The 15,796-nt window shown below is 32.3% G+C and overlaps 2 protein-coding genes across 4 annotated transcripts; one reads left to right on the top strand and one right to left on the bottom strand.

Annotated features, from left to right (window-relative positions):
• Nucleotides 1-2,316: 2,316 nt before the first annotated feature.
• LOC101214374 (probable ribose-5-phosphate isomerase 4, chloroplastic) lies at nucleotides 2,317-7,279 on the top strand. 2 transcript variants are annotated; one of them, XR_970100.2, is made up of 9 exons: nucleotides 2,317-2,597; nucleotides 3,560-3,687; nucleotides 4,320-4,389; nucleotides 5,027-5,131; nucleotides 5,379-5,474; nucleotides 5,562-5,618; nucleotides 6,268-6,385; nucleotides 6,461-6,538; nucleotides 6,893-6,975. XR_970100.2 is itself a non-coding variant. In XM_004135514.3 (9 exons), the coding sequence occupies exons 1-9, from the start codon at nucleotides 2,421-2,423 to the stop codon at nucleotides 6,960-6,962; spliced, it is 888 nt and encodes a 295-aa protein (XP_004135562.1). In that variant the 5' UTR covers nucleotides 2,319-2,420; the 3' UTR covers nucleotides 6,963-7,279. The 2 variants fall into 2 exon arrangements, 1 of the variants encoding a protein (XP_004135562.1); XM_004135514.3 differs by having other exon boundaries at nucleotides 2,319-2,597; nucleotides 6,472-6,538; nucleotides 6,893-7,279.
• A 3,012-nt stretch (nucleotides 7,280-10,291) lies between these two features.
• LOC101214131 (UDP-arabinose 4-epimerase 1) lies at nucleotides 10,292-15,264 on the bottom strand. 2 transcript variants are annotated; one of them, XM_004135513.3, is made up of 12 exons: nucleotides 15,018-15,264; nucleotides 14,782-14,821; nucleotides 14,024-14,168; nucleotides 13,737-13,861; nucleotides 12,776-12,889; nucleotides 12,588-12,695; nucleotides 12,397-12,488; nucleotides 11,869-12,010; nucleotides 11,654-11,748; nucleotides 11,273-11,402; nucleotides 10,995-11,139; nucleotides 10,292-10,868 (listed from the first exon to the last, which is right to left on the bottom strand). In XM_004135513.3, exons 3-12 carry the CDS (start codon nucleotides 14,082-14,084, stop codon nucleotides 10,627-10,629), a joined length of 1,254 nt encoding a protein of 417 aa, XP_004135561.1. In that variant the 5' UTR covers nucleotides 14,085-14,168; nucleotides 14,782-14,821; nucleotides 15,018-15,264; the 3' UTR covers nucleotides 10,292-10,626. The 2 variants fall into 2 exon arrangements, with proteins under 2 accessions (XP_004135561.1, XP_031741914.1); XM_031886054.1 differs by lacking the exon at nucleotides 14,782-14,821 and having other exon boundaries at nucleotides 15,018-15,263.
• Nucleotides 15,265-15,796: the final 532 nt, after the last annotated feature.

Raw genomic sequence — 15,796 nt, 5'->3', positions numbered from 1 at the left:
CTCTCTCTATTTTTTGGCCATCCGCTCTCTCTCTCTCTGTATTTGATCAATATCTTTCTCTATCTCTCCAATGTCTCGCTCTCTCATAATTAATACCCTACAAATTATGGTTTTTCAATGCCAACAATAAGAAAAAAAGAAAAAATATATATATTTGAAGCTCATGCTAAAGAAGAAGGAAAGAGAAAAAAGGTTGGAAGTTTGCTGGAGAAGAAGAGGAAGGAAAGAAAAAGAGAAATGACCAAAGGTCTCATCAAAGAAGAAAGAAAAATAAGAAACAAATAAATCAATCACATATTATTGTAACTTCACTAAAGCATGACATCAACGAAAGATCATTTGACATTTTTCTCAGAAAATTAGTCATCGATGGTTTACAAAATGGGCCAATCATCCAAAAGTTTATATCTTAGATTTTCAAGTAATTAAAAACTTTAGGGTCTCTTTGGTAGCAGAAGATTCAAAAACTCAGTTTTAGTTATAAATCATAAAACAAAGGGGTTTTTTAAAAAATATAACAAACCGATAACATATTTACACAGTATAGAACAATTCGGAAAATGAAAAAAGCCCACAGACCCACAATGAAAAATACAAAAAATGAGCTAGTCAATATGCGATTAATCAGCTACACGCGTGCACAAGTAATCTTCTTTTAAACAATCATGTATTACAACCTGAACGAACGATCTACTATCCATTAGGTCATGATACACGATCCTGTAGTTCTTTTTAACAATAGAGAAAAAGACTTCAAATTTAAACAATCGTGTTGACAATGCTAAACATAATCTTGTTGACATGACAAACAATCATGTTGATCATGAAAAAGGATCGTGTTGATTAGGGTAAGTGATCGTGTAGTCCAATGTAAATAATTGTTAAAAATGTCAAATGATCATGTTAATCATGCTAAACGATGGTAAGTGATAATTTAAATCATGACAACACGATCGTGTACTTCATTTTAAACGATGGAAGAAAAGACTTTAAATTTAAATGATTTTGTTTGACAATGGTAAAAGGTCGTGTTTGACAACGGTAAACGATCGTTTAGATCATATCAAAATGATATTTTCAAACGATCTTGATATTCTTGAATATGAGGAAGATAAACTAGCTCCATAGAATCTTGATGAAAATGGTGAAGATGAAATATGAGATTTAAATAAAAGAATAAATCATTTGAAAATAGAAGGAAGAAAGTCTAGAAGAAGAGATGAAAAAATAAAAAAGAGAAGATGAATAAATTGAAAACAAGAAGAAGAAAGAGAAGTGATCAATAGTTTCCAATATTCAAAGAAAAATCTAGAAATTATGAAAATATTTTATTGGTTTCATGAACTTTTATTTTCTGTTACACGATCCCGTAAATATTTTTGAATTTTGTTACTTTTATGTAAATTATCCTAAAACAAACTAGTTTAGTATCCATTAAAAATATTAGTTGACAATAAACTATTATTAATTTAATTATAAGCATATTCTCTATTAATTTCACTCATAAAAATTGAACATTATCTATATGATATTTTTCCAAATTTTTCATTTTTGAAAATTCTTCATATTATATTATATTTTCTTCATAGTATATTTTTCGTTGTGTGCCCACGTTGATTTCACACCAATTTTATGTTAATTTTTTAAAAATAATTATGTTGTTATATTATATAATTTAGGTAAATTTACATGAATATAATAAAACAATAAAATATTTATGGCTTGAGTAACAAAATAAAAAAGCCCGTCAAAAGAATTTTTTCATAAATTTTAAATTTATCCCTGATATTGGAGAGCATTCTTCACTTTTTTTTCTTCTTCTTTAGAAATATTCATATTCTCTTACAGATTTATTAGATTTCTCTTCCAAATTTTCTTTTTTCTATTTTTATTCATATTCTTTTTCTTTCTTTCTATCTTCACTTTCTATCGACTCTCTTCCAAAATATCAAGATCGTTTAAATATTACTTTGATATGATCTAAAGAATCACTTACCTAGTCAACATAATCGTTTAGATTTGAAACATTTTTTCCTTCGTTAAAAAAAACTACACGATCGTGTATAATCTTTTACACGATCCCATAGAAAATTATACGATCGTGTATCGTGATCGTTTAGAAGAAGAATTATACGAAACATTTTTCTCATCTTTAAAAAGAACTATTATACGATTGTGAATTATATTTATGCATGTGGTTGGTGTCGATACTACTTAAATGATCATGTATCATTTACTACATGATCGTTTAGAAGTGTGCTTTTACTAATTAATTTATTTTCCTCTCAATACTAAAATAAGCTATTAAATTTGAAGAAAGAAAGTAGAGGTTGAGAGTCATGGCCAATGCCCAAGCTTCCTTATCCACTCCATAGCTTTGAATCTCAACTGAAAGTTATTTGTAGTGGCAGAGAAGCGGAATGAGAGTGGGGATGGCTGCTTCCCTTTCAACTTCTCCTTACACATGTTCCTCCAAATCCATTGTTTTTCCTAAGTGTAGTCCCAACATCAAACTTGGATCAAATCGCTTCACAATCTCTGCTTCAACCTCCGTTCTTGCTGGCGGTTCTCCCCTTCTTCAAGCAGCCAAGCATACGGTATGCTTTGCAAGTAACGAGCATTTTGTTTTGAAATCAATGTCTCGTTCCATAGTGCATGATGAGCTCTGTGTTTTAGGAATCTTCTTGGTGTAATTATAATGCGACTGTGAGGCTTAGATAGTCTAAATATTACCTTGCCTGTTGAACTGATGAATTAGTTAGAGCATGGCAATGATTGGAATGGGAGAAGCAGTGATTGCAGTTCTCAATATATCGGCAAACAAATAAAAGGCATGGATTGAGAGTGAAGTGTCAGTGTTCAACTATTGATAATTTGATATAATATCAAATTTATCTTAAGCGTTTTAGTCAGTCCAGTTAACATGGTATTCGAGCTAGGAGTCCAGAAGTTTCTGTATTCAAACTCGCAATGATATTTCCTCACTAATTAATATGTTTTTTTATTTTTATTCGTTCTTCAACAAATTTCAAACCCACAAAGGAAGGAAATGTTAAAATATTGATATGATATTAAATTTTTCTTAGCTCCTCAGTTTAAAGTTAAACTTTTGGGTCTATTGGGTCAATTAGTGATTTCACAATTAACCTTAGAAACTCCTCAATGAACAAGGCTCAAAGAATATTGAGGCCAGTCCAAATCCATTGATTTTTGTCGAAATGTTCTATCTTCCCCATAGCCAAAACCGCCTGGATGAATGAAAATTAGGAACATTTACTTTGTATGAGTTGACAGAAAAGTTGTCACTACTGTTCATGCACCTTAGTGAAATCTGGCTGAAAGAGGGCCTTCTGGTTTGAGAAAGGATCAAAACACTGGATTGAAAAATCTTAAAAGGGTATTAGTGGAATGATGGACAGATAGTAGAGGATTCAATAGTTTTTGTTTTGTGATTATTTGATCTATATATGTATAACTGATTTTGGTGATCTTTTTGTTAATTAGAGGGTAGGTTATGGTGGTAATTGGTAAATGATTGTCGCGCGTCTTTGTAATTTAGGTGGACACATATGTAAAAAGTGGAATGGTTATTGGCTTGGGATCTGGTCAAGCTTCTGGCATGGCCATTCAATATCTTGGCCGGCTGCTTCGGGCTGGTGCTTTGAAAGATATAGTTGGGGTACCTATGTGAGTTACTTTTCTTTGAATTCATTGAAGCTGTCTGATACCTTTTTCATGGTTTCATCGTTTACCTAATACCAATCTGAACTCCTTAAAAACAATTGACAGTTTTTGTTTATCATGCTCCTCTTTCTCATTGACACTGGATATAATTGATATGAAGAAGCGTTTTTAGAAATAATTAAAATTTCCTTTTCGGGTATTTATACATGTCTTCTGTTTTAACTTTTATCCTTAGAAGTATAAAGTGAATGAAGATGTACCGTAAAGCGTGGTTATCTCTTGAAGTCATTGAAAATGTCAGACCCAAAATCCAAAATTGAGATTCATTCCACCAAATTTTAACCATTAGCTTGTTATTAAATTGTTGCAATTCCTATTTAACATGGGCGGTTTGAATGCAGACCATGTCTACATATTTACTAGTTGACTAAATTCCAACTTGCTAAAGATATTTCTGAAAGACAATTTAACTGTCATAATAATTGTTGTTACTTTTGTAATATATGAAAACAACTATCTTTATTGTACATCTCATTCTTTATGCAGCATGTTATTATTTCTGGAAGAAAAGATAACTTGCTTTTTTGTACGTTACATTCTTAACGCACTGTGTCAGTTTCCTTGGCTTGATGCAGGTCTATAGCAAGTGCAAGTGAAGCTGCCAAGGCGGGAATTCCATTAGACCAGTTCAACGATAGTTCACAAGTGAGCTAAACATATAATTCTTAATTCATTATGCTCTTTACAGGAGTGCATTTTGAAGCCAAGACTGTCTCTAAGTTTAGTTATAAAGGGAAAGGGAAAATCTTCAAAGAATAGATGAGAGACCCCTCATATTTGTTTAACATTTCTTTCTAGTTTCTCATCAGGGTGGATGAATGAAATTAGAGTATGCAGAGTTTTTGTGTTCCAACGTTATGAGAAACTAAAATATTTATTCTAGATATTACTAAGATTCTCATAAGAACTCTAATGGATAGAAAATTAATAATTGTAGGGAACCCATTTAATCCAAATGGGAGTTACAAAGTCCCTAATAGTGAATTATAGAATAGAAATGTATTTTAGATACTCTTTCTAAGGTTTCGCCTTGAAGATGAAAAGTTCATTTTTTCCCCCAGTGACATGAAATATTATTTGTATTCTGAACATTTTTTTTCAGTCTAAAATAGGGGTACTTATCAAATTTTTATTTTTTGGAATTTTATTTTAGGATATATTTTTTATGTTAGACCTCGGTCAAGTAAATAAGAAGTTTGTTCTTTTGTAGATTGATTTTTCATTTGAGGATGCTGATATTGTAGAAGAACGAACACTAATTGCTGTCATTGTTCTTTTGTAGATTGATTTTTCATTTGATGATGCTGATATTATAGAAGAAGGAACACTTATTGCAGTCATTGGGCATCGGAAACCACAAGTGGAAGATTCAATAATTCAGGAGAAGGTGGATAAAATCTTACCTTTGTCAAAAGCTCCTAAATCAACATGCTTACGATTTTCAATATGTATCAGGGAAAACATCTTTTGAGTTTTGAATCAAAGTTTATATTTATAAGAAACAATTTTGGTCTTTAATGTACGATAATGATTTGGTGTTTATGTCATGTGGATACTTAAACCTGCAAGACCTAGAAGATATTGTTATAATTGCTATGTTAGATGTTCATTTCTTGTCTTTCACCTCTTTGCAGTCTATATTAAATGCCTCCAACCAGCTTGCATTCATGATAAAGGAAAGCCAATATATGGGTGGCCCTGAGGGTTCGATTCCAGTTTTAGTGAATTCTGTGAGAAGACATCATTATCTATAACATGGCTTATATCTGATATAGATTACCAGATAGCTAATGATGTAAGCTGAAATTTATTTTCAGCTTAATTGGATGCAAACTGCAGAAGAAATTGATGATCTCTTTCTAGGCGATGCAGAGGTGAGCTTTTACTGCCGGATATTACAATGTAGTCAAACTTTTCATGCTATGATTTTATTATTTATCTATGTAAAGCTCAGAAAGCCAAACTCGTTAGTTTAACCTGTTTGTAACTTTTTATGTCAGTCAAAATTCAAGATTAAATAAAAAATATATATCCAAAGTGGGCTGGGGCTAATTATTTGCAGACCTGGCAAAACAATATAAAGGAATTATGTTGTTTCAATTATATATTATTTCAGAATTGAATAACTTTTGTAATTTATACATAGCATGCCCTATTTAACTATGCACAACATACGGAAATGTTGATTCGTTTGCTTTTCTTTGTCATGAGCTATATACGTCAAATCTTCCATAAGGGTGTAAAATCAAAAGAGGTTCTTATTTAGTAAAGAAATAATGTAGTAATTTTGTATTTGTTCAAGAAAAGAACTGATAACTGAAGGATGAAGTTGTACAACCTGTAGAACAAATCTTGTTTAAGTAAGGTCGTAAATGAATGATGTTTTTGATGCGAGATGCCAATCATAAACATGTCTTTGATGTGGAATGGTAACTTTTGGTTTCTAAGCATTGGTATTTAGCAGGAGGACTCCTATTCCAGATTATTTAAATGTTACCATAACATCAATTTTTCCATATGAAGGTATGGAGGAGGCCATCGATTGGGCATGCAGGTCCCCTTGGGGGCGACTTCCCATTTGTCACTAGAGAAGGACATAACGTACTGGATGTCATATTTACATCTCCTATATCAAGCCTAGGTGTGTAACAATTTGTTCCCGCCTCTGTTTTCATCCCTTCACAAATGACAAGAAATAATTTCTCAAGAAATGAAGTGCATTTGCAGCTGAAGTAGCAGAAAGTCTTGACCAGATCAATGGAGTCGTGGATCATGGAGTCATTTCTAAATTTCCGTCAGTATTTCTCTCCATTGGTTCTGTCTGTTTTTGTTAAAACGGCATTCTTCTTGCTCGGTCATATTACATATTGGACGTCATTGTCTGCCTTCACACCCCATCTTCGGAATCTTCCTTCCACAGCTTCAAATCCAATAAACTTATTCTGTTGAATTGATGATTTTCATAGCAAAAAAATAATACTTCTGAATTATACTTCATTCCAAATTCATATCTTCTCTGTTTACAAGCCTCACATGTTCTTAACTATTCAGCATGCTCCATATGTTTTTATTTTACTAATAGCACGCTGGATTTAATTTTAAGTTTAGAAAAGTTGAATTGTTCCTTATACTTTCCCATGTGTTACAGATGCACAGCAGTTATTGCATCAGAAAGTGGTCTGCAAATTATTGACAATCTACAGAGGAATATGGCATAGAGTAATTGCAGTTTACCGGCAATGCCATCACAGGTAATTTTGCTAGTAATGAATACCTCAACATAAATTTTGTGGAAATGATTGTGTAAACCATTCCAAGGGCTACATAAAATATTTTTCTATTGTTAATATTAGATGAATCTATGAGTTTTGGTTGACGTTAAAAGTATTCTTATTTTAAATCATGCTAGCTCTATATTTTCATTCTAGAGTACTTCAATATTTCATCAATGAATCAACCAATATACCTGTACATGAAACTACTATACATTCTCTATTCATTTATAGTAGAAAGCAATGGAACTGGTTAGTGTTAATAAGACAGCCTATTAGTTTATTTTTATGTTTTTTCCTTGAGCTCATAAGAAGAGAGGCCCATAGTCTGTTATAAGTCAAGTTGAATACTTTGTTAAATGTATTGTTATTCTGTTAGAGTTGCTCTCCTTCCATATATTGAGCAAACTCTCGATCACAAATCAAGAAAGATATATATTTCTAGTCATTCTTTGTAGTTGTATTTGATTTACAGGTCTTACACAATTTTTTTTTGGATAAAAAACAATTTCATTGATAGAATGAAAAATCCGAAGATATCCAAAGAGTACAAAAGGAACCAATCAAATGCTGTACAAAAGATGTTTCCAATTAGCAGTAAGGAAATAAAAACTATGGCTTTTCAAAGCCGGTATACCTTTACACCAAAGAAAAAGAATAAAAGATAGTGAAATCCAATATGTGCTTAGATGTCTTGTAATTTTCCAGAAAGATTCGAGCATCTCTTCCGTTCCATATCTTCTACAAACTTAACTTGGACTCTCATTCCAATCATTAGTAAAAATGAACTTCTCTTACAAAAAAGTGTCGATCAGTCTCTACCAGCCCACTTCTTTTAGTTCTTTTCTTTCTTTAACCATGTAGAGCCGATCATTCACATACTTCTTACAAACAAGCAGTGCCGAATGAGTGCCTGCCGTTGAGCCATATTGAATAGTAGTACTATCATTCCCACAAGAACCCAAGGAGTACAACCACCAATTTCTTCATACTCTGCCTTGTGTTCTGAAATGGTCGAAACACGGAAGCCCTGAGACCGCCACTTCCTGGCAGCAACTCCTGCTGATTCCTTCTGACTCAACCAACTCACGACCACGAGCAAGGCGATTGGTGCTGCTCGTAAAGCCCAACCACCAGAAGGCAATCTTCTAGGACTGGATATTGGAATGGGATTGCAGAGTATCTTATGATTGCCAACACAATTGTAATAGAAAAGAGGCAGCAATGGAAAATGGTGGTAAGAGAAGAAACGACATTTGGAGATATGGAAGGTGAAGATGAGGAGGAGAAGGAGAAGGGAAGGGAAGGGTGAGGGATCAGAAGTAAGAAAATGTGTAAAAGATGAGACTTTTTGCATTATTGGAATCATGAGACTAGAGGGAAATGCTTCATCAAAAGTTGAAATTCTGATAGGAGATGAGAGTTTTTGGGTAAATTAAGGTTTGAAATTCCAACTGTAATTTGACGGTTATGTTAAGGAGGTGGAGGATCGATTGATTAACTGTGGGAAAAATGGTGATCCTTCGGCATTTTCTTAAAACTGCTTTCTTCTTAAGAGCTTTAATGATAATGATATCGATTGATTAGGAAAGTTCAAGTTGGGTAATCACTCAAATGATTATTTTCAGCATCCAATAAACAAGTAAACAAATGGGTGAATCGTAATACATAGCTAGACTTTTCTTGTTCACATTATCTCTGTTTTAATTCTGCCTTTTACTTTTGATGCAATTTCCAATCTATCATGCAAAACAAACAAATAAAACCTTGAGTTCTCATTAGAGAAAAACATTATGATACGGTTTGGTTCAATGATTATAATTTTTCTTTTTTTTAGGAAAAATACCTCCAAACTTTAAAGAAGTGAAGTGTTCAAAAAAAATGTTTGCTATTAGTTTTTTATGGAATGTTTTTGTATTAAAAGTACCATCAAACTTTCAAAAAGTTTAAAAATACTCTTCTTGTCTTCTTGTATGTGTAAGAATACAAATCATTAATATTCCGTTTCAAATATTCTTGAATTTTTAAAAGTTTCGTTTCAAATATTCTTAAATTTTTAAAAGTTTTGTAAATACTCTTAGTCTTAAATGCTTCCACGGTTAATATCGCAGTTAATACAGTGATCAATTTGTGTGAAGTTTTATTAAATTAAAAAGATTCAAGTTTAAAACAGATTGCAGTGATGTTTTCTTTCCTTTGTATAGTTACTCTCATTTTTTCCTCATTCATTCAAATTTTAATACCAATTTTGTCACAGTCAAATATAAACCACAATTTCAAATCAAAGCATAAAATTCTATAGTACTCCGGAAAAAAAAACATTACAACAATAGCACAATCACAAAAATCATACAAAAATATATCATAACTTAAAATATTTATAAATATAGTAAATATTGACTATTCAACTTACAAAACTTTTAGTATTCCAAATATGCCTTAGTGCACGTCTTTCCCTTACAGTTAGCAGTTTTGATAGCACATTTTTTAAATTAAAAGTTATCATTGATAGTATCTATGAATGAGAACAGAAATTGGTAATAACAATTAACAACAAAAGACTTTTAACTAAAATAACTTAAATAAAGATATCTATTTACTTGTTATACCCAATATTGCCATTATTTTCACGAAAGTTCTAACGGACCACAAATTTACATAAATATATATTGAGTCCAAATGACAAAAGTATCCATATTTAATATTAATTTTCAAGTTTGGGGTAATTTTCTTTTTGTACCGATCCAAAATGTTAGAGCTATCAAATATTCATCCTAATCAAATAATTTGTTGTTTTATTATTATTCTTAAAAAGAAAAACTCTTAAACAAGAGAGTAGAGATTTCAAATATGTGACTTCTTAAAAATAATATGCTCATGATATCATCTTTTTTTTATCAAATACTTTTTGATAAAATGACAATTTGCTGAAGATACTTGAAGCTGACATTTAAATCATCACTGAATTAAAAGTTCTGTTCATGAATTTGAGTGATTCTTCTTTTTTTTTTTTTTTTATCTATTTTAGTCTCTAAAATTCTAAATCGCGCTTATTTTTAACAATAATGTAATTAACTTTTTTTAACTCTTTAACAAAATAATAACAAGGTTGCTTAGTATTTCTAGATTACCGGGCTGCTAGCAAAAAGATGTATGAATTCAATTCTAAACAATGTGTCAAAGCAATTTTCTACAAGAGTGAGTAATGATATTCTCCAACTTGTTTAACAGAATCTTAGTAGTATTGCTTTCAATCAAAATGTAGTTCACAGGGATTTGAGGACAATGATCCAAGATGCTTCTACTCCCTATGATGCATTCATTAATCATTATTAATAACCAATCATATCCAATACATAATAATAATAATAAGAAGAATAATAACAATAATAACAATAATAATAATAATAATAATAATAATAACAAATGGGATGGCTCTACCTATACCAACAAACAATATTGTAAAATAGACTACAAAAATGTAGAGAGTAATATGGTATTTTCTCCTACTTGTATGTGAAAAAAGAAGTAAATCCTCAAAGTCAGTAGACGCTCCCTCCTCCTCTTTTTCAGTCTTTCTCCTATTAGCTTCCATCATCATCAGTGTGCTTCAAGAAGACATAACCAAAGAATTTCCATAGCCATTCAGATGGGACTTCTGCCACCTCCAAGCAACACTTAAACTTTCTTGAAGATCGGTGTGCTGCGCTGTCCAGTTCAGTTCTTTCTTGATCTTAGTGGGGTTGCTAAATACTTCGGCGTAGTCACCTGGTCGACGAGGGAGATAGTCCACTTTGATGTCCACCCCAGTTGCCTTCTTGCATGCCTCCACAAACTCCTTCACTGATCGACCTGATTAGAAAAAACAACCAAAAACTACCTTCAGATTTCCATGTCTAGAAGTTGCTTCTTCATCAATGAGATGAAAAGTTGGTAAAAAGAAGTATCACTACTGCAACGATTTTTTTTTCATCCTACCTTTTCCCGTTCCAACATTGTAAATTCCGACTTTTCCAGGGATTGCCTTCTCCAGGGCTTTAACATGAGCATCAACGAGATCAGTGACGTCGATATAATCCCGTATGCAAGTCCCATCATGTGTTTTGTAATCTGTTCCTTTGACCTGAAAACATCAAAAGCAGCTACCCACTTGATTGCATATCTCAAATCATTAATTCACCAGCTTCATCTTGTAACTATATAATACGTTCATGCTTGCTTAACTATATATTTCTATGGCTGGACTAGCAAATTACCTTAAGCCCAGAAATAATGCCACGGGCAGCATCAAAACAAGCACCCGAAATACGTCCATGCTCACGAAGCTCAGGTCTAGGAGCTTCCCCAAGTCTGCCCTCTGGATCAGAACCAATCACATTGAAGTATCTGAATAATTTTCAAAACATGCATGCATCAGATAGCTTACTCAGATGGTTCACTCGACAAAAACTTGATAAAGGTTTCCAAATTCCCTCCTATTTTGAACAGTAAATTACCAAGGAAAAAAACTGAAATTTGAAAATTTAAAACATAGTTATGAAAATAAACTGTTTTGGTAGCAACTTCTACGAGATAGAAAATAGGCACAAAAAAGAAAAAAGGGTAAGGAACCACCGTTTATAATGTAAAATAACAACCTTAGGATCATGACTGCCATCTTTGAATTTTTTGAAAAGTCAAGGATAATTTCTTCTGCCATCTTCTTGGCTTTTCCATAAGGATTAATTGGGGCCTGAAATGAAAACAAACCAAATATTTATCAATAGTAACTCTAGTCTGCTGTATCCATACAAGACAATACCAAATCTTTCCAAAAGTACAATAATACGCAAGCAGATGCATTGATGTGAACCTGAGAAGTTTCTTCAGTGATAGGCATTTTTTCTGGCTCTCCATATGTAGCACATGTACTAGAATAGATCAATGTCTTCACACCATGTGCTGCCATTGATTCTAATACTGTCAAGGTATTTGAAGTAATATTGTGATAATACCTACAACAAGAAATACCGTCCTCAGAAATGATCAATGCTAAAACTCAAAACAGTTCCTCCATGTTTTCTCATCTCTCAACCCCAAAGAAAACGAGAAACTTTTTCGGATTCCCTTTTCTAACAATTGAACTGTTTTATTGATTCAAGTTTAAACATTTATATCAACAGGTTGATAAGAACAATGGACCAGAAGTTATGATCATGAACAAATTTTCAAAATCATCCATCTATTCGCAAAATGTTGGCCATCCATCAGTCTGCATATATGCTGAGACCTCAAATCCATTTATGGATAGGAAAACAATCTTCTATCAGAATCTACATGATGGTGCAAGAAACCAGAGACAGACAACCCAAAAATAGCAATTCTAACAGTTTAAACTTACTTCAGGGGATCAAGGGTGCTCTCCCCAACATATGCTACCGCTGCAAAATGCATGACGGCATCAAAAGCATTCTCTGAAAATATTTTGTTAACCTGAACATATCAGTTAAGGCAACATTTGTATTCAAGGCAGATAGTATTTCGAGTATTCTTCAGAAATATAAATCATAACATGTCAAGTAGAAAGGATACGGATTTTGCATCTCCCAAGTCAGCATAGATGAACTGAAGCCTTCCATATTCTGGAAACAATTCTTGCAAAACCTTCACAGCACCTAGGTTTCCTCGTGATAGGTTGTCCTGACGTGATTGAATTATTAATAGGGTATAACACCAAAGATATGAAAAGGGTACAAATACAATATTAAAAAGTGTCATACCACAATTGTTACACGGTATGAGTCCTTTAATAATCGAAGTGCAGCATGCGAGCCAATGTATCCTGCACCTCCTGTTACTAGAACATGAGTAACTCCTAGTTGATGACTTGCAAACTGGAAGGAAAAAAAACATGCACAACTTTAGAAATTACATAAAAGAGTGATTCTTTTAGGAAAAGTTGATTCTCAACAAGTCTTTTTTCGATAAGAAAAGTTCTTTCATTGCCCAATAAAGGCAGGTTTAGAAATAAGAAATCCTCTAAATAAGCCAAGGAGTTTAAAAGCAAAAATATTAAGATGGGTGTCTACAAAATTGATCACAAAGAGCACCAGATATAAGAGCTTTATCTGCGAGAGAGAGAGAGAGAGAGAGAGAGAGAGTTATCAATTATTTGACTGCTGCCCAAAAATATCAGATCAGAATTCTAAAACTAAAATTAAAGAACAAGTTGAAGGAAATTCAATGGAGCAACTTTGTAAACTAAGAACTGCTAAGTTCATTGAAAATGACAGCAATTTTTAAACAGAAACAGAGAAGAGCCAATGGTGAATAAAAACAAATCTTGGAGCAAAGAACAGTTTTTGGCCTCTTAGATCAGAACTACAATTAAACGATTGCATCAGCCAAATGATGTTGGAAACAACCTACAAACGAAATGCATACAACCCTACATTTATCGTAGCAATGAAATAACATAAACACGGGATTAGAGTATGCACTATGATGTACAATTAAATAAAGAAATTGATTAGCAGCTGTATTGCTATTGTACAATAATATTTCCTTAAACCAAACTTGTAAAATATGATCTGGTACATGACAGTCCACATAACAAGTGAAAAGTCTAAATATCCTTCCGACAGGACTTGTAGCTTCCAATAGAAAATAATATAATCACGGAATGTACTTGGTCAGAAGTGATATAAAGTCATAAAATTATCATTAGAGATTGAGAGCTACCGGGGTTGGGGTGCTAAAATTTGGGGATTGCTTGAGCATAACAATACAAATTGCAGTAAGTGAAGCAGCCAAGATGATCTTTCCAACAAAATTGTTCTTCCGTTTGGGATCAGGATAATCCATACCTACAAGGGAAAAGATAGGTCCATGCAAGAAAAACAAGTAAAAAAATTTGAAAATCTTAAAGAGCTACAATTTTCACATATTTTCAAGCAACTTAAAAGTTTGAAACATCCATAGTTGCAATAAACATAATTTTTCTAAAACACTATAGAAGAGAAACTCACCTCCAAATGACACAGATCTCCCGAACCTTGATTGATTTCTCGACCTACCAAAACTGAGCATTTGGGAAATTGCTCTATCTCTCGTAATATTATAGGACAGTAACTCAATGAGTCTACTTCACAGATGGAGCTGTGGTATAAAATCCTGCAAAATTAACCAAAAACATATCAGTAAATTCTGAAACTAAACTAGCCACAAATGTGAAACCTCAAGATATGATTACTTTCAAATCTCAAAACTTCTGAATGACAAATGGAGACAAAATACTATCAGGAGAAAACCCCATAAGCAGAAATCAAAAGCAAAACACAAATATAAACAAAAATCAATTTTTTTTTAAAAAAAAAATTAGGAAATATAAAAAATAATAACTTCTTTTTTCAAACTACATAACAAGAAAGAACCAAAAGAAAAAAACCAACTCCACTTCATAGATGCTGATAAGATTAGAAAAAGTATAATGCAAATTATAGTAATCAGCATGCATTAATGGAAACCAAGTACCAATCAAACCACAAATTTAAAAATACAGATCAATTCCCATTCCAAGTAACCATTACAAGAATGACACTAAAAAATAAAATTTTCTTAAAAAACAACAATCATCTGACCAGTCATTTCCACTTTCAACGAGTAAAGAAGAAAGAAATCAATCCCTAAACAGAGATGAAAGCGGAGATGAAAGGAAGAGAATCCCACATAATAAAAACAAAAAACGAAAACAAAAAGTAACGTAATCATCAAAATAAAAACGTACACGTCGAGGTAACTGAACGGCTTTGATCGCAAAGAAGTAACTGAAAAATGGGAAACAAGAGAGAAACAGTAGAAGGAAGATGATTAGAAAGAAGGCCGTTTGAATTTTGGCATTTGTGAATCAAAAGATCTTCATGAAAAGCAAATTATAAAGAAAAAAGATGAAAAGGGAAAACAGATTACATGAAACGAAGGAAGACCCAGAAAAGGAAAAGAAGAGAAAGAGGAGAATGTTACCAGGAATTGAATGGAAGTGGGGGAGAGGAATTGAAATTGGAGGAAGAAAGAACAAAAAAAAAAAAAAATGGGATGTGGGTATTGTGAGAAAATGAGAGAGAACGTAAAAATGGGGGGCGTCGTTAATGGAATCGAATCAGAAAGTAAATGAAAATAAAGGAAAGAAGGGGAAAGAGAAGAAGAAGGTGAAGTTCTGTTTGGAGCGGACGACGGAGCAGGGAGCTGTCTGTTTGTCCACATTGTATTTAGCGCGTATATACCACGCGCCTCGCATCGTTATATTTCTCAGTTTCTCTCCTCTCCTCTCCTCTTTATTTCAATATTCAATCAATTAGTTTTCTTTTTTCTTTTCATTTTATTTTTAAAAATAACAAATAAATGATACTATTACTTAGTTTTTATTTTTTTTATCAGTTAAAATTGTATATTCTTCATTTAAAAACATTTATTCCATAAATCTAAATTTTAAACTAATTTTGCTCTTTTCTTACCTACAAAACTTAAATTTCTCACATAAAATAAGGTCGTTTTCAAATATAGCTAAAAATTGAAACTGTTTATAAAATATAGCAAAATTTACCTAAGTCCATGTAAAATGTATATATATATATATATATATATCAACCCTACTAAAAACACCAAAATATGCTTGAGGCATGAAGTTTCCAACTCTAGTTTATTAATGATAGTGATAGAAGTCTATATGTTATTGATAGACTGCTTTTATAAAAGTCTAATATTGATATACTCTTTTTTTTTTAAAAAAAACTAATAGCAAA

The sequence above is a fragment of the Cucumis sativus genome, chromosome 1 (genome assembly GCF_000004075.3).
Source record: "Cucumis sativus cultivar 9930 chromosome 1, Cucumber_9930_V3, whole genome shotgun sequence".
Classification (NCBI taxonomy): Eukaryota; Viridiplantae; Streptophyta; class Magnoliopsida; order Cucurbitales; family Cucurbitaceae; genus Cucumis; species Cucumis sativus.
This window is presented reverse-complemented; position numbering and strand designations above follow the sequence as displayed.

Excerpts from the sequence above, each read along its gene's own strand:
- LOC101214131 (XM_004135513.3), bottom strand. The coding sequence starts at position 14,084 with ATGCTCAGTTTTGGTAGGTCGAGAAATCAATCAAGGTTCGGGAGATCT. Across the intron at positions 12,890-13,736 it reads ATTTTAGCACCCCAACCCCG|TTTGCAAGTCATCAACTAGG; the intron begins GTAGCTCTCAAT and ends TTTTCCTTCCAG. Across the intron at positions 12,696-12,775 it reads CATACCGTGTAACAATTGTG|GACAACCTATCACGAGGAAA; the intron begins GTATGACACTTT and ends CAATCACGTCAG.
- LOC101214374 (XM_004135514.3), top strand. The coding sequence starts at position 2,421 with ATGAGAGTGGGGATGGCTGCTTCCCTTTCAACTTCTCCTTACACATGT. Across the intron at positions 3,688-4,319 it reads GATATAGTTGGGGTACCTAT|GTCTATAGCAAGTGCAAGTG; the intron begins GTGAGTTACTTT and ends GGCTTGATGCAG. Across the intron at positions 6,386-6,471 it reads ATCTCCTATATCAAGCCTAG|CTGAAGTAGCAGAAAGTCTT; the intron begins GTGTGTAACAAT and ends GTGCATTTGCAG.